The 18,822-nt window shown below is 38.2% G+C and overlaps 1 protein-coding gene across 1 annotated transcript; it reads right to left on the bottom strand.

Annotated features, from left to right (window-relative positions):
* Positions 1 to 5,191: 5,191 nt before the first annotated feature.
* On the bottom strand, positions 5,192 to 14,650 carry LOC139314183 (pepsin B-like). The gene is made up of 9 exons (XM_070939736.1): positions 14,592 to 14,650; positions 14,174 to 14,327; positions 12,791 to 12,908; positions 11,772 to 11,890; positions 9,559 to 9,749; positions 8,056 to 8,178; positions 6,318 to 6,459; positions 5,646 to 5,738; positions 5,192 to 5,344 (listed from the first exon to the last, which is right to left on the bottom strand). Exons 1-9 carry the CDS (start codon positions 14,648 to 14,650, stop codon positions 5,192 to 5,194), a joined length of 1,152 nt encoding a protein of 383 aa, XP_070795837.1.
* Between the last annotated feature and the right edge of the window lie 4,172 nt (positions 14,651 to 18,822).

The following is an 18,822-nucleotide window of genomic DNA, read 5'->3' on the forward strand; positions in this document are numbered from 1 at the left end:
TGGAGCGAAACAGGTTGAGATTCAAATATCCCGCTAATTCTATTGCTAAAGTACTTGTAGAAGATGATTTGACATACACAATATGTGGAAACAGCATTGAATAGAAAATTGCCCCCACACAATGTCAAAGTTTGGCTTGCATCTTGAAATAAACAGCTGGATTTGACCAGCCCCATGCGCGATGGACATTACTGAACTGAATTCATCCTGGCCATTGAAGATGTGCTGACTACCTTCTATAAGTGGAGCAAAATAGCATCACTGAATTGTGACTGCGGGACCGAAAATTTCAAACTATCCAACATCGATAACAATAGAATACCTTATGCTACCAGGCTCGTAATTTTGGGATTAGACAATTTAGGACTTCAGTAACAGAGTGGTCAATGCCTGGAATGCATTACCTGACTCTTTGGTTATTTCCCCAAACCCCCATAACTTTAACCTTAGACTGTCTACTGTTGACCTCACCCCATTCCTAAGAGGTCTGTAAGGGGCATGCAAAAGAGAACAAACGTGCCTACCATCCCTGTCCTAATGTTTCCTCTATTCATATCTATTTTATCTATTCAATTCAGGTTTATACTTTCTCTTTTTCTATGTTATCTTGAACTCCAACATGATATGATCATGTCATCAAAAAATTCCCATTCTTTCTGATACTTCAACAAGCTCTCCCCATTGATTAGAAGCAGGCCTAGTTATAGTTAATTCTCTTGTCTCCTCTTTAAGAGTTTCTTCAAGAAACTGATCAGGTTTTTGTTTTTTTTCCTCTAAAAGATGAAACAGCAAGATCACTGAGGAATTTTGGGGATCTTGCAGTCTTGGCTGAGATGATTTCAACATATGTTTGGATAATTTATTTTTTATGACCCTATAACCTCTTGCTTTGGGATACAAACTGTTGTGCTTGTTCAAGAATTAATGATTATTGACTTAAAGAAGCATCTTTGCTCAATATCACATAATACATACAATTTACTTATACAGAACAACAAAGAGGGCTCGCAATCTGGGAGTCCTCCTGGATATGCAGCTGTCCTTGGAGGAACATCTGACGGCTGTAACCAGGGGGACCTTTTGTCAGGTTCGCCTGATTCGCCAGTTGCAGCCCTTTCTTGATCGGGATTCCCTGTGCACAGTCACTCACGCCCTCGTCACCTCTCGCCTTGACTATTGCAACGCTCTCTACATGGGGCTCCCCTTGAGGAGCACCCGGAGGCTCCAGCTGGTCCAGAACGCAGCAGCGCGGGTAGTGACGGGAGCAGCATGGCGCTCCCATGTAACACCGCTCCTGCGCGAGCTGCACTGGCTCCCAGTTGTCTTCCGGGTGCGCTTCAAGGTGTTGGTTATCACCTTTAAAGCGCTCCATGGCATAGGGCCTAGCTATCTTCGAGACCGCCTGCTGCTACCAACGACCTCCCATCGACCCGTGCGCTCCCACAGAGAGGGCCTCCTCGGGGTGCCATCAGCCAGACAATGTAGGCTGGTGACCCCCAGGGGGAGAGCCTTCTCTGTGGGGGCACCTACCCTCTGGAATCAGCTCCCCCCAGAGATAAGGAGAATCCAAGACCTCAGTGCCTTCCGTCGCGCCCTTAAAACCCATTTATTTAAACAAGCCGGGCTGGCTTAAGATGAAATTTTTAACTGTTTTTTTAAATGTTTTAAACGTTTTTAATTGGTAAATGAGTTTTAATTGGGCCAAATTTATATATCTTTTAATTGTTTTTAATATTTGTTCTGCATGTTTTTTAATCTGGCTGTACACCGCCCTGAGTCCTCAGGGAGAAGGGCGGTATAGAAATCCAATATAAAATAAAATAAATAAATAAAATAAAATAAATGTGCATATTACTCTTTTCAATACAGCAAAGAACAATTAACTTAACCAGTTTCAAATTAAATCAATTTTCAACTTTCTACTCTCCAAACATTTATGTGCGAAGGGGGAAAAGAAGTGACTAATGACTATAAAAATATATTTATGAAGAGAGACGAAAATAAACTTCTAAGAAAACTGCAACTATATATAGCACATTCAAAATGCCTAGGGATGGGTTAGATTACAGAGCTTTCACCCTACTCAAGAAGGCAACATGGCTTATGATATTAAATCATTCTTCTTTAGGAGCTGAGAGAAAAAAGCACCATTTCTAGTTGTTGATCTGATTGCACTTTTTATTGTTAAAACACAGTGTGACATACCTATTTCAGATAAAGAAGCATATGGATTTTAATACTTCGAGAAATTCAATTCACAGTTGTATACATTGCTAACCCTCAATAATAGTATTATAAACTTTGTGGATGCAAAGTTAGGGGTTTTGAAGGTTTTTTAGGGTTTGTTTGGTTTTTTTGCAGGAAATAGTAGAGAAGCTCAAAAAGATTACTGCCTTCCACAAATTTCATAAGTTATGTCTTATATGTCAAATAGTCATATAGTTATGACTATTTGCAAATGACAGATTCATCCTTCTCAGCAACTGTTGGAAACTTGCCATGCCTGCCGTACTTTGCAAGCATTGTTTAATAACATACAGAAATATACAAGGGAGGTGTCAGGCTCAAACTGAAAACCAGACTGGAACAACTTAAATAAGCTAATAAGAAAAAAACAGAACTGAGAATAAGTAATATCAATTAAAGGATGCAGGAAATATTACTAAAATAAGGTAATCAATTGCAAATATTCAAGAAGTATGCCTCTTTATTTAAAAAAAACCCCTTTCTACTTTTGTTTCTGTCCTATTAGATTAAGTGGCACCTCTTTTGAACAAGCTATGAGATATATAGGGTAGCAATAGCAATAACATTTAGTCTTATACTGTATATCACTTATATATGCATTATAAATTACAATGCAGTGAGACATGCATTACAATGCAGTGAAACAATGTACAGATCTGTAATCTTAACATTGAAGAAACAAAACAATCACTTCACAAAACATGGCACAACACAGGAGAACAAACCAGTGCTGAAATCTAAAATTTGTTACTACCAGTTCTGTGGGTGTGGCTTGGTGGTGGTGGGTAATGTGACTGGGTGGGTGTGGGCAATTTTTTTTTTACTTTTAAAACCATTTTTACATGTAAAACGATGTAAAAAATGCTTTCAAAAGGCTCTGACGATCAGTTGCCTGATCGTCAGAGGGTTTTTAAAAAACCCTCTGATGAGGGTTTTTTAACCCTCATCAGCGTGGCTCAGCTGGGCATGGGGGGCGGGGGCAGAGATTTTTGCTACTGGTTCTCCGAACTGCCCGCTGCCATTGCTACCTACTTGCTCGAACCGGGAGAATTTCACCCCTGGAACGAAACCATCAAGACAAGATTCAGCAGTCCACCTGCATTTGAAAGACAAAGGGCATTCTTTTGAAGACAGCATAGTCCACATTCTGGACAGAGAGACTACTGGTTTGAAAGAGGGATCAAAGAGACCATCTACATTAAGACTGAACAGTCCTCTCTACAGGGGAGGAGAAATATGACACCACCCATCTCCTGTTTACAACACAATCCTTTCAGTAGTTCAAGAAGGGTCTATAACCATTATGGCGAACCTATGGCACACGTGCCACAGGTGGCACGTGGAGCCATATCAGTGGGCACGCGAGCATTGCCCTAGCTCAGCTCTGGCACACATGTGCATGCCGGCCAACTGAGTTTCAGGCCTTCTGGGCCCACCAGAAGTCGGGAAACGAGCCATTTCCAGTCTCCGGAGGGTCTCCAGGGGGGTAGGGAAGGCCCATTTTTCACTCTCCCCAGACTATAGAGGCTTTCTAGGAGCTTGGGGAGGGTGAAAACAGCATTCCCCATTTCCTCGGATGCCCTCTTGAGGCCGGAAACGGCCCTTTCCTGACTTCTGATCCCACCCCCCAAGAAAGCCTCTGGAGCCTGAGGAGGGCAAAAAACAGACCTATCAGGCCCATCATGCCATCGCGTGCCAAAAGCGGGGGGGAGCGTGGGGGAGTCACACATGTATGTGCGAGGGTGGGGCACATTGAATTATGGGTGTGGGCATGCGCGTGACATCACCACCCCCGCACGACCCCTGCTTTCGGCACAAAATGGCAAAAAGGTTAGCCATCACTGGTCTATAACAACTCGCCACAGACAACTCGCCAGGACCAATTCACCATGGCCATCTCACGACAGCCAACTTGCTGCGGCCAATTCACCTTAGGACAACTTGCCATGCCAACTCACCACAGAACAACTTGCCACGGAACAAAGAGTTACACTAATATCGAAGAAAATGTCCGATAGAATAATTAAAGGGTGCCAAAGAAGGGACCAAGTAAAATGTGAATGACAAAAATTTAAATAACTTTTTAAATTATTTTAAATAAGTAAATGGAATTGTGGAATTGTCTCGTAGCAAGCTATCCCATGTGGCAAGTTGTCCCATTCTGCCCAATTCTGCCCTAAGGTTCATTTGCACTATTCAGGTGATCCTGAGGGCACAAATAAACCTTCAAGTTGCCTCAACAATCTCAGAAGGAGTTCTAACGACTGGATGGTTACAAGGAGTATAAATCCTTCCATCCTCTGCCATTCAGTCACAACTGAAGAAGCTTCTTGGATGAAAAGTGAAATGTCTTCAAAGAAAAACAAAGTCCAGTTGCCTTTTGAAAAAGCACCTTTGGGACACGGAAGAAAAGGTTCTTATCTGAAATAAATTCAAACTTCTGATCCAATGAATGGGCCAAAGTCCATTAGGTGGCAGTATTGCAAAACATGTTTCCTCCTGGTAAAACTGCTTCTTGAAAAAACTTTTATTACCAAAATGCTTTATCTCAATTTTGACATTTTGCAGTTAGTACGCATTATTTTCCATTTTCATTTCTCCCATATTTTGAACCAGCTTTCTCCCCCCCCTTTTTTTTTTTTTCTTACCACAAAAAACAATTGAGAAAAGGATGAATTTCATTGTGGACAAAAAACAGTGTATATTGTGGGAGGAAATCCAAAATATATACATTGTTAAAGAATGAATATTACAAACACCAGTTTGGCATGTTAGAATTTATTTCTTTGTAGCAATGGATCTTAAGTGAACAAACTTCATGTAAAGGGGTTAAGATTGGATGTCAGTTGAGAAACATACAATTTGCTGTATAAATTTAATTTGAAATATTTTGTTGGAATCCAAAAATCAGCTCCATTTATCCAGAAAGAAATTTAGAATTCATTTAGGCTGATGGCGCCAAACCAACCCTGTTGTTTCCCATGTCAAAAATAGAATAATACTCTTTAAGGAAGACATCACCCAGGATCCATAGAGGTTGCCCAGTTGGGGAACGTATATATGTTGGCTCAATTGCAAGTGAACACTGACCCTCGTTCTGTAAAAGAAAGAAATTGCTTCAGATTGTGCCCTTATTGCAGAAAACATTTTTAAAAAAATAATATGCATCTGATTCTTCAAGAGCAGCCACCATGTCATCTGCAAGTATTCTGACTGAATTATAGAAGGAGGATTACAGATCTGATGGCTCCAAATTAAGGGACATATTTTCTTTATAAATAAAGTAGCATCAGCCTAATGCTATTTCTACATGACGTTATTACTGAGGTATGGGACATCAATTCATCTTAAAATGAAGTGGTTTCCAATGCACAGAGAATTTAGAAAAGCATACTTACATTGAAGACATAAGCAGAAGGAGGAAGTGGGAACTGGGAACCATTAATGAAAAAGGTAATCGTAGGCATATTCTGGATATTGTTGCAGTCCACCTTATAATGTGAAAGAACAGATGTAAGGGAAGGTTAAATTGAGGCAATAAGGGAGGTTGGCCAGGTTACAGCAGCACTATAAACCCTTATCTCTTTTCTTCAGTCTGTCAAACTTGCCTTTAAACTGTGCATAAAATGATATTCAGATTATTTATGGCCACTAGAGTAACAGGAAAAATAATTATTTTTGCATTTTTTAAGTAGACTTAGATTTTATACTTCTGAGCTTATTTACCAACCGCTAGCAAAACTCCTTTTTTGCAATTTTAAAAATTGTGTTTTATATTGTTGTAGCTCAACCATGTTCAGGTGTGCACAAAAAGGTACATTGTAAGGAATAGTATGCAACACCCAAACACCCCTGTTATTTTGGAGTAAATACCCCAAAATGCATATAAATGTTCATGTAGATTAAAAAACAAAAACAAGTTCACATCCTATTGTGGAAATCAGCCAAAACAAGCATAAGAACAAGAAAACAAACTGCATGAAATCAAATTTAATAGATTTCTCTAGTCGTAATGGTAACAGTTCCCTGAACAATCACAAAATTTGTTAAAGATTCTTTCCTCTACTTACTGAACCATCGTTAGCTGCATTCACAGCCTGAAGGAACTCCGTTAAATATTGTTGTGGGATAGTTAGCAAAAATGTTCCCGTGTCTACAATGCCCTGGCAGCCTTCACTGCACCAACCAGTAGCCTTGTTGCCAATAGTAAATCTATAGAAACAATAAGGACACAGAATATTACTAAAACCATTACAAACAACTAAAACAGACTACAATTGGTAAAATAAATAAAAGCCTATGTATTCTTAATTTACATACAGCCTTTAATCAGCCATTACTGACCGGATAGCCCACAAAGGCCATGATGGAAGGCATCAGTTTGAAGAAGGCTAATCAAGACTGTTACATATGCCTAAGAATCGATGGGACACTTAAATGCAGATGCCATACTTCATGGAGGATTGCCCATAAATATTGGCACCATAGTTATGACCATGCCTATTGCATAAATATTGGTCAATATTTTACAATTAGAATGTCCACTAAACATTCTGCTGTATTTATAGAAGCAGGCATGAATATTGCAAGTGATCCTTGGAAAGATCTCTACTAGAAATTTTGGAAGCCAATTCCCAGCAAATGTAACAACAACAAAAGAGCTTCAAATATTAGATAGCTTTATGTGTGAGTGAATGTATCTTTTAATCTAGATAGATTTCATACTCCACCGCATATTAAGTTATTTAACATATTTATTCAGCGGTATAGTTGCTAAATTCAGCAGAATTTTCTTCTGACCAAACATGCTTAGGATTGAATTGTTTATGGGCTTTTATCAAATTTTCTTCATAAATGTGTGCCAACACTCATAAGGCGTTCCATGTCCTTGATGGAATGGTCAATTTTATTTATTCATTATTGATATTTAAAGCCACCTTTTCTTTTCTTTTTCTTTATTTTTTATTTAAACTTGTGGCTTGCAATACTAGGTCTCTGAATACAGTGATGGAGGTAGTTACAAATTTCCGTAATAAGAGACTCACTTGACACTTTTTGATAAGTTATTTTAAGATATTTTATTATTCTTAGAAATAAAATATTACTGTAATACTATATAATTATATATAATTATAATCTAATTATATAATTAGATTTATTAAGATGATTTGATATTATGAATATTGTTACTATTATTGTTGCTGCTGACTTGCTCAATGGACTGTTTGTTGGTTTTATATTTACAATAAGAGCCATGGTGGCGCAGAGGTTGGAATGCAATATTACAGCTAATTCTGCCAACTGCCAGCAGTTCAATTCTGACTGGCTCAAGGTTGACTCAGCCTTCCACCCTTCTGAGGTCAGTAAAATGAGATTGTTGCTGGCAACATGCTGACTCTGTAAACTGCCTTAGAGAGAGCTGTAAAGCAGTATATAAGTCTAAGTGCTATTGCTATTTACAATATGTTTTATAGTGATCTGCACTCCGCCCAATGATGGTAGATACAGTACTAACCGATTGAGGATTTGGCTGGCTGGCTAGCTAGCTGGATGGGTGGATGGTGAGAAGTGATATGCCCATCTGTTTTCCAAATTTGTATCCTAGGCAGAACAAGGCCTGTTTTCCTTCCCACAAACATATTTAGAGGTAGAAAAATAAGTATTGGATTAATCAGTTCTGCCAAAACTCTAATACACCTAACCAACAGGTGAGAGGAATATCCTTCCATTATTTATAAAGGGTGAAGAAGCAGCTCATTCAAATAAAATGGAATCAGATATAAATCAGGAAGAAAAGATATTACTTACTCTTGTATACCGATCTGCCAGTAATACTCTCCAGTCACAGGGGCCCAAGTAATTTCCCCAGTGTACAACTGGGGGTCTGTTCCTCCCAATATCAGTTCTCCTCCATACTGAACAGTTGGTTGGCTGAGAAGAAAGAGAAAAAATGGGCAAAAGAAAGAGTATTAGCTATACTTTCTCATCTGCTTGTGGTCTTTTTGTATAGAGTAAACAACCCTAGAATCATTTTCACCAGAAAATATGGCCAGAAAGCGAAAGTAAAAAACAAAACAAAAAAACCAGTTGTGGATAAAATTACAAAATAACAATGAAGTAAACTGAAATTGTTGTGTGTTAATCCTGAATATCCACCCATCTCCGGTTCCCCCATTGATGTACACATGGTTCACTCAACTGCTCACTCCACTGAGAACCATGTTTTTAAAGGCTGTGAAAATTCAACTTTTCACAATTCCAACTGTGAGATAAGAATATAATTAGAGGTACAAATGGGGGTACAAATCATCTTCTTACACTCATACTGTGAATAAAATAATCCTTAGTATATATGGTGGAATCAACTGAAATGAGGGAGGTCCCAATAGGAGGAGTTAAGAGATACACTACCTTGGACTCTATAGTGGGGAGAACGTGTATGAGATTAAACATTTAGGATTAAATCAGGCTTTCCCAAGGGAAGATGGGGAGTTTGGTAAGATCTTTGTGGAACTGATGAATCAACAATAAACAAACTTCTTGAGTTAAACATTGGAGCTGTTCTGGTTACTTGCACTTAACAACATACCATATATATTCAAGTATAAGCTGACCCGAATATAAGCCGAGGCACCTAATTTTACCACAAAAAACTGGGAAAACTCATTGACTCGAGTATAAGCCTAGGGTGGGAAATGCAGCAGCTACTGGTAAATTTCAAAAATAAAAATAGATACCAATAAAATTACATTAATTGAGGCATCATAATAAAATATAGCAGACTGAGTACAGCAAATAAATGTCACAGCCCTGGAGAAGAGCGGCTGCAGGTTCTTGCCCAGTACGGCATGGACAACACAGAGACGGCCGGTGTGCAGGAGAAAAGAAGAGCAGTGATATCAACAGTCATTGGACCACCCACAGAGGCTGCAGGTGCCCGCAGATGAGCGGGAGAGACTGGAGAACACCCGCACTGCACCGGAGAATAGGTAAGTGGGCCCCTCACTCGAGTATAAGCCAAGGGGGGCTTTTTCAGAATAAAAAATGTGCTGAAAAAGTCGGCTTATACATGAGCCATGAAATTAAATCACAATGATTTAATTCAAAAATAATTTTAAACCTCTTTCTTATCCTGATGCTTCTCTCTTTCAATATCATTCATTACTGGAATGTTGAACTCGATTATATTTGTGATGATGGGATTGAGCCATGGAATACAAATAAATTGCTTTATTCCAGGTAACTCATTCTGGAAGAAAATCATAATTATACTTACATGCTATGGCACAAATATAATGTGGTTAATCTTACCGTGAGAAGTAAAAGCTAAAAATGGGTTCGGAAATCTGGTTTTGACTCATCATCTGGTTCAAGAGTGATGCCCCGGGATTTGGAGGAGGATTGGCCAAACCCAAAATCCCATCAAAGTTGGCATAGTAGAAGAAGTTGGCTTCCTCCACACTCAATCCAAACTGTTGGTTTTGAATTGCAATATTCTGGATCTGAGAGAGAAGATTGAAAAATAGATTTCACTTGTAGTTCATAGCATTGCAACAATAAAGATAATGATTCTGCGATTATATAATAAAGATATACAGGATGGTGAGCATAATATCTTGTTCAAGTCAAGCTTGATTTCTGGTGACTTCCGTATAGGGGTAAAATGCTCCCAGTTCGGACCAGATCACCCGATCCGGTAGCAATGGTGGCAGGTGGTTTGGAGAACCAGTAGCAAAAATCCCTGCGCCCCCCCCCCCCCACCATGCCCAGCTGAGCCGCACTATCATCAGAGGCTTTTTTTTTTACTTTTAAAAGCATTTTTTCTACAACATCTTCCGAAGAAAAAATGCTTTTAAAAGTAAAAAAAAAAGCCTCTGATGATCGTGTGGCTCAGCTGGGATCATCAGAGGCTTTTCAAAGCACTTTTTTCTGCAACCTCTTGGCCGAAGAGGTGGTTTTAAAAAATGCTTTGAAAAGTCTCTGGCAACTCCCAGCTGAGTTGCCTTATCAGCAGAGGCTTTTCAAAGCATTAGAAAAATTGCTTTGAAAAGTTAAAAAAAAAAAAGTTGGCCACACCCACCCAGTCACATTAAAACCCCCCCCACCAAGCCACGCCCACAGAACCGGTAGTAACAAATTTTACATTTCACCCCTGCTTCCGTATCATTTTCTTTGCAATAGCATGGAGATGGTTTGTCACTGTCTAGCAAGGGCAGTGGTGGCTTGCTAAAAGTTGAGGTTATCCATATGTGAAAATGGTCTTGTCCATGGGAAGCAATAAAAGAATCAAGACGTTGTGTTTTTGTTGCTGATCACAAATACAAAAAGGGCAGGGCTTTGATCACATTGCTGCAGTTCTGTTATATTGCCTTTTTTTTTTTTCTTACTCCCCTGCAGATGCTGATGAGAGATACCCCGGTTATATGATAAAAATGTGGAAGAATCTCATTAAGGATCATTCTCCCGAATGCATTCTATCTTCTTTAGCAAATATGCCAGCTATGACCACCAATGGTAGCAGATATCTGATTGCCATAATTCATCCTTACAAGATTTCAAGGTAAGTTTATTTTATTGACATTATACCCCAAAGAACATAGAGCTGGTGAGTACTACAAGACCAGACTTTTTGTAATAGCACCCTCTCCCTGAAAACTTTGCTAGTCCCTTCCTTGCATCCATTTAAGAAATAGTGAAGGTTAATCTGATGTTGAACTTTCAGTGTTAGATTAGTATGTTATTTTAATCAGAACACTATTTCTATAGCTTTTATTATGATACCAATTTACTTCCATTATGTTTATTCTCTTTAAGGTAAAGATAAGGGTTCCCCTCGCACATATGTGCTAGTCGTTCCCGATTCTAGAGGGTGGCGCTCATCTCCGTTTCAAAGCCGAAGAGCCAGCGCTGTCCAAAGACGTCTCCATGGTCATGTGGCCGGCATGACTAAACACCAAAGGCACATGGAACACTGTTACTTTCCCACCAAAGGTGGTCCCTATTTTTCCACTTGCATTTTTTACGTGCTTTCGAACTGCTAGGTTGGCAGAAGCTGGGACAAGTAACAGGAGCTCACCCCGTTACGTGGCACTAGGGATTTGACCTGCCGACCTTTTGATCGACAAGCTCAGTGTCTTAGCCACTGAGCCACCGTGTCCCTTCTTATTCTCTTTAGACATGGTCATTTTAATGCTTATTTTATTTATTTATTTATTTTATTATTTCAATTTGTATACTGCCCTACTCCCGAAGGACTCAGGGCGGTGAACAGCCATAGAATAAAACATATGAATACAAAATTTAAAATAAAGTAAAATGAATTAAATAATTTGGCTGAAAATTTAAAACCCCAAATGCATTGGTCCCCTAAAACATTTATACATGAATATATAGAATTAGTAAGTAAAAACATTTATACATGAATATATAGAATTAGTAAGAGCTAATTCTAATGAATTAATCAGTATAGCATAGTAGTAAGGAAAAGGAATTAAGGACTAAAAACTTGGTTAAAATCCACTCACCCGCACAGTATCATAACCTAATATCATGCTCAAGCTACCAAATCCATATCTCATGACATAAGTTTGATTAGTGCTGTGATAAGTAGAGGACTGTTTTGGGTCAAAATTTTTATGGTTTCCTACAACAAAACAAGAAAAAATAGAGAGTAGAAGCTGTCAAACAGATGATGGTTTTCTACAACAAAACAAGAAAAAAATAGAGAATAGAAGCTTTGTTCTATGTATAGTGAAAGATCTTTTTCTCTATACTTAAATCACAACAATCAGTACTTTACTTCACCATCAGCCCACACTTTTTCATTCTCTCATGTTGTAGGAAAAGTCCACATCAAAATTTTAATTGTTTACACTGAAATGGCAAGGGGATAAAAGCATTTGAAAGAGGCATTTTTCAAAAAGACATGCATAAGAAACATCCTTATTAGTACAGGTCAAGAGGTCCTCTTTTGTGGACCCAAATCAAAGCAAAACTATGGGCAACATGGCAACTTTCAGCATTTTAAAATACCCCCCCCAAAGGTATTAGGAAGTGCACTTCCAGTGAAAAACCTTTATATGTAGAGCTGATCATGACTCTGGTCATTTTGGCCCAGTGACACACTTAGAATTTTGATTTTTTTTTTCTCATAAACTGATTGTCATTTTTGCCCTGGCAAATGAAACACACAGTTATGAAATGGGAAATCCAGTACTGTATTGTAGGCACCAACTATTTTCAATTTTGTAAAAAATAATAATAAGGCTGCAGGTAAGAGCAAACTCAGGTGAAATTGTTTAACCCCCTCAAAGCACCCAAAATGATGGAAAAAGAGCCCAAATGTTCAGCTCTGCTCCCTTCAGTGATCCACTCACTGACTGGAAGGCTGAGTTGGGGTCTGCAACCCAGAAAAGGTTCCTTACCAATTGACAAGGTATAAATGGTTTAAAATAAGGGGGAAATATATTTGGTTTTGACAAAAATAAATATTTTCTCTAGAAGCATACATTCAAAACCTTCAGCAAGGGAGTGGACTACTCACCACAGGCCACTGATCTGCAATATGTAGAAGGTACCCACAGAACACCAGAGCCAGTATCCAAAAGAACAAGAAAATCTTGTGGTGGAGTTCCAATGGTTATTTTTCCAAAGTAAAAAGACTGTCAAATGAAAATAATTATGAGACAGGTTTCACAAAAACTTTGGAGTAACTAAATAGGTAAATAAGTAGGGAACTACCTCTCCCTGACATTACCTGCCTGTCCTTGAGATCAAATAGGAGAGACATTCCCCAGTCCCTTCTCTGAAATGTTGCCATCTAGTGCAGGGGTCTCCAACCTTGGCAACTTTAAGACTTGTGGACTTCAACTTCAAGAATTGAAGTTGAACTCTGGGAGTTGAAGTCCACAAGTCTTAAAGTTGCCAAGGTTGGAGACCCCTGATCTAGTGGGACCTCAAAAGTATCTCTGTGACTACAAGAACCTGTTCTAGGGCTACAAATATTCAGATGACTACAAAATGACAGCAAAGAGGCACAGTGCACTATTTTCTGCCATCTCACAATCTCCAGATTTTTGCAGCCCAAAGCTTGGCAGCCCTAGAAAACTGGATTTTTTTTCTCCTTCCACCTTGCCCATTCTCCATGAAAAAGAAAAAAAAAACATTTTAAAATCTGAAGGGTTATTTGTCATTTTAATGAGTATAAAATGAACAAATAAACCAAACTTTGGTTATATGTTCATGGAAGAGTGTACACTGTACTGAATGATGCTTTAAACCAAGGCTTCTTTTTACTATCAAACATAGTGTTTGGCTCCAATGTGACTTACTCAGAAGTAAATGGATCTATTATTCCAGTTGTAGACTACCTCGCTTCTTTGGGAGTAAGTTATGCAGTTGCTGTCTTTTATTCATTCGGAGTAAAGAGAAATTGTAGCCCTAACTCAGAATGCTCACCAGTCATAGTAAAAAAACCTATCCCAAATACATATTACATTAAGTTGCTCTTTAACAAGGCGGGCATATCTAGGTATTATTGTCAGAAAACAGTGGTCCAATCACATGAGACTTAAAAATACAGAGAACTATTTTTTCCTGAATAATAATCAGAAAAAATAATAATCAGCAAAAAAATAATAATTGCAAAACATGTTGCTGAATAATCAGGTAGCATCAAAAATTGATTTAAATAAATAAATGGATTATGTTCTTTCCTGAATTCAGGCATCAGCAGTCCATTTACAGTTGCTCATAGGAGAAAGGAAAGATGAAATAATTAAGTGATATTTCATTATACATAAATAACATCCTATTGATTGGTTCTGAGAAGAGCTATCACAACGTGCCAATAATAAACTTAAATGCTAGAGTTACAAAGTCAGATGAAGGAGAGGAAAATACATATTTCTGTGGTTTAAATACTTACGTTCAAATAATTGGTCATTGGTTCATATGTAGCACTGAATTTATTGAACTGATATTTTAATCCAGGATCAATATGGTATTTTTCCAAAAATTCTTCCAACACTCCATGCTCTCTCATATTTTCACGAATGGATTTTCCTTTCTTCAGAATTATTCTACATACCAAGAAAGATAGTCAGAATATCCTTCACTATCACAACTATCTGCATATTTTTAATATTTTTGTTACTAAAAACAATAATATTCTATCAAACAAGTACTACACAAACAAGAGATTAAGCGAAGAAGCAGGAATACTGAGGCTTGCCATAGAAATATAAAAACATAATTTTGCCACCATTTTTTGACTAAAAGCAACGTGCTTTAGATTGTTTCAATTCTATTTTCATTTAATGTATGGTCTTAGCTGAGATACTCACCTATTGAGTCTACCTTCTGACAGGTGGACACAAACTAATGCCAGGATCAACCACTTCATGATACTTTGCATCTTGGGGAATTATCTCAGGGAATCCAAAAATTTTGCCAACAACTAGGCTGCTGTGACTCCGCTTTTATATCCAAGGCAACTGTTCTCTGCTATTTAATCTCTTTGTTCTTGTGTCCCATATCTCTCTCTTTAATCTTATTATACTAAGCCAATACTAACATACCTTATCTTATGGATAATAGGAATTAACTTTCCTCTGTTTGAATTACGTTCAATTTTTGCCCTTGATGTTAAATAAAAGACTAATAGAATTTGGCTTCACAAAGCATTACCTGATAGCAATATCATATATATATATATATATATATATATATATATATATATATATATATATATATATATATATATATATATATATATATTTATAAATATATGCTATATTTATATATATATCGAAATGAAAAACTATAATCAATTTCTCCTTGGAAGCTGCTCCCATTGTTTTAAGAAATAATGCAAAATGAATGAATAATCCCAGTTGCTCTAATAAGGATCAGTTGCTCTAGTAAGGTTGGAGAAGGTTACTTTTGATTGAATTACATTTTAGAATTCTCAGTTTATGCTTGCTAATTTTTTTTGTTGAATCTTGGAAAACTGCATGGTGGTTCTGTCCTGCATGAAAATTGACATTCCAGAACACGACTGTGTCGATTCATCCTTCCATTCCCAGTTGTGAAAGTAAAAGAACCCCAGATTCTTAACTGGAGCCATGTGCCAGAGACGTTTCCAATTTACATTTTCTGCTAGTCCTTCATATATTTTATAAAAACATTTTTCCCATTTCATTTATCTGTGAAATAAGGAGCTTCTTGGATGAGAAGCAAAACGTCTTCAAAGAAAAACAAGGAAGTCCAGTTACCTCCTGAAAAAGCACCTTTGGGACAACCATGACCTGGATGACTGAGAATCTCTACAGACTTTTAGCTCTGGAGTTCTTTCTGAAAGGATTAAAAAGCGAGAGCCTTAAACATTCAGGGAAGATTTATAAAGTCAGTTTATTTATATAATTATATGATTTCCATTTTTCATATTCTGGGGAAATTATTCTCTCACTACCTTTCTTTATGAGCATGGCCTCGCTCTCAGTTCTACAATACCTGTTGTTCAAAAAGATCTACTGGGAAAATAATTCAATGCATGTCAAGAATATCCAGGAACCAGGAGTGAAATGCTCCCGGTTCGGACCGGCTCGGGTGAGTAGGTAACGATGGCGGCGGGCAGTTCGGAGAACCAGTAGCAAAAATCCCTGCCCCCGCTCCCCATGCCCAGCTGAGCCGCACGATCATCAGAGCCTTTTTTTTCTTTTAAATGGCTCTGACCAGCCAAGCTCTGACGATCCCAGCTGAGTTGCCTGCTAATCAGGCAGCTCAGCTAGGATCGCCAGAGCCATGTAAAAGAAAAAAAAATTGCTTTTAAATGGCTCTGACGATCCCTCCCCCTCCCCCCTCAGTTTGCTTACCTTAGCTGCTGGTCGCAACGCCTTCCTGTAATCCCTGCAATCAATTGCATCAGCAAGCAACTGAATCTCCCTGCCTGCAATCAAGAAGGCAGGGAGTTGTGGACTTCAACTCCCAGAATTCCTCAGCCAGCACAGCAAAGCTGGCTGAGGAATTCTGGGAGTTGAAGTCTACAAGTCTTAAAGTTGCCAAGGTTGGAGACCCCTGTTCTATTCGGTAAGTTTTTTTTCCCCTTCGGGAGCTTTTAAAAAATAGTTAATTGGGTTTTTTTTTAGTTGTTCTTTTTTTTTAGACCTAGCCATTTAAAGTTTAGGAAGTTTTAAATTTAGCTGCTTTTATATAAAAATATAAATAAATTAAAATAAAATAATAGTTGTGCAGCTTTCTGAGATTTAGTGTGTTTCTGTAGTGTTTCACTCTAACTACACAAACACACAAAATCTCACAAAGCTGTATGTGGAATTTTGTGTGTGTAAAGTGTGAAAGTTGGTTTTTGGGGCTTTTTGTGGCTGTGTGAGGTTCCTGCTTGTTGCAGGGGCCATTTTAGGTCTAGCACAGCTGCTTTTACATTGTGGGTGAGCCAGTTGTGTTGTGTTGTGTTGTGTTGTGTGTGTGTAAAGTGTGAAAGTTGTTTTTTTAGGCTTTTTGTGGCTGTGTGAGGTTCCTGCTTGTTGCAGGGGCCATTTTGGGTCTAGCACAGCTGCTTTTATATTGTGGGTGAGCCAGTTGTGTTGTGTTGTGTTGTGTTGTGTTTTGTAGGTTAAAAAAGGGCAAAGAAGTGACTTGGCCATGGCCACCTTACCACCAAGCCACGCCCACTAATTAAGCCATGCCCACAGAACCGGTAGCAAAAATATTTAGATTTCACCCCTGTCAGGAACACATCGTTTTTAAATAGAACAAATTGTAATATGGAAATTAAATCCATCTTTGATATCCTGTGTTACCCATCTGTCAATCTGACTATTCATATAATATCAGAGACAGAAACAATAGTTCAATTGGAGTGTCATAGAGAAAAAAAAAACCCATCACTGCTATAATGAAAACAGAAAAGATGTTCCAGTGACGTCAATCTCTGAATGCATGCAATGTTTATTCAATTCATTTTTCTGAAAACTAACAACCAGTGGCTGATTCGGAAAGATGGGAACTGTTATTTAACACATCTGGACACTGTCATCTTGGAAAATCTTATCTCATGAATGAGATTTTTTATTTATTTTATTTTATTTGTCAAGAACGTATTAGGTAATATATGTACTAAGTAATATATCACTATATGATAGCATATGCACCAAGACATATGCACCAAGACATATGCACCAAGACATTCCTTGTGTGCCCAATCACACTTGGCCAATAAAAAAATCTAATTCTAATTCTAATATTAATATATAAGTATAAGCATAAATTGAATACATAAAATAAATACAAATAGAGGAAACATTAGAATAGGGACAGTAGGCACACTGGTGCTCTTATGCACGCCCCTTAGGAATGGGGTGAGGTCAGAGGTGGGTTTCAGATGGTTCTGACCAGTTCTGGAGAACCGGTAGCAAAAACTTTGAGTAGTTCGGAGAACCGGTAGTAAAAATTCTGACTGGCCCCGCCCCCATCTATTCTCTGCCTCCCAAGTCCCAGCTGATCAGGAGGAAATGGGGATTTTGCAATAACCTTCCCCTGGAGGGGGGACAGAATGGAGATTTTACAGTATCCTTCCCCTGCCACGCCCACCAAGCCACACCCACAGAACCGGTAGTAAAAAAATTTGAAACCCAGCACTGGGTGAGGTCAACAGTAGACAGTCTTAGGTTAAAATTTTGGGGGTTTGGGGATGAAACCACAGTCAGGTAGTGCATTCCAGGCATTGACCACTCTGTTCCTGAAGTCATATTCTCTGCAATCGAGTTTGGAGCGGTTCACTTTAAGTTTGTATCTGTTGTGTGCTTGTGTATTGTTGTGATTGAAGCTGCAGTAGTCATTATCTTTGGGGACTTCAACAACTAATTAATAAGTTCATTTATTTCCTAAATCACAAAAATCATATTTTAAAAAAAGGGTATGAATCTATATAATTTTTTTTTAATATTCACAAACATGTGTTATTAGTTAATAAGAAATGCCAGTTCAAATTCAGTAGTATTTCAGAGCAGGATGAACCATTTATTTCTTTAGGAATTACTCCAACAGGCCTTTTTCTTGAAAGATTACTCCTTCCTTCTTCATTCCTTCCTCCAGCATCCCTTTTTTCCTTCAGGGGGATCCTGGAGGGATTTTCCTTTCTTTTGCACAGGATATAAAAAAGCCCCTTTAGGATCAGCTAGAAGCATATATTCCTTATCCTGTTTGTATTACTCTTCCATCCTTTTTTATCACCTCTACTTTGTCACTGAAAATCACTCATGTCAAAACTTGCTATTTGCTATTAAAGCAAGGAACTGTGTGAAAGAGGAGAAGTACATTCACAAAGCCTTATGCTTTAATTTTGAAATAAAAAGAAACGATTATGTCTGTAATTGTCCTCAGTGAGCCAACCTTGATAGATCCTTAGTCCTGTCACAATTGATTGAAAAACTCCCACCCCTTCCTCTGATAGGTGGAGATACATCAGTGTCAGAATCACCCACTTCATGATGTACAGGATCTTCATCAGTTGTGAAATCCAAATTTTTTTACTACCAGTTCTGTGGGTGTTGTGTG

This window comes from Pituophis catenifer, unplaced genomic scaffold (genome assembly GCF_029215685.1).
Source record: "Pituophis catenifer annectens isolate HBS135680 unplaced genomic scaffold, rPitCat1.0.hap2 SCAF_3, whole genome shotgun sequence".
Taxonomy (NCBI): Eukaryota; Metazoa; Chordata; class Lepidosauria; order Squamata; family Colubridae; genus Pituophis; species Pituophis catenifer.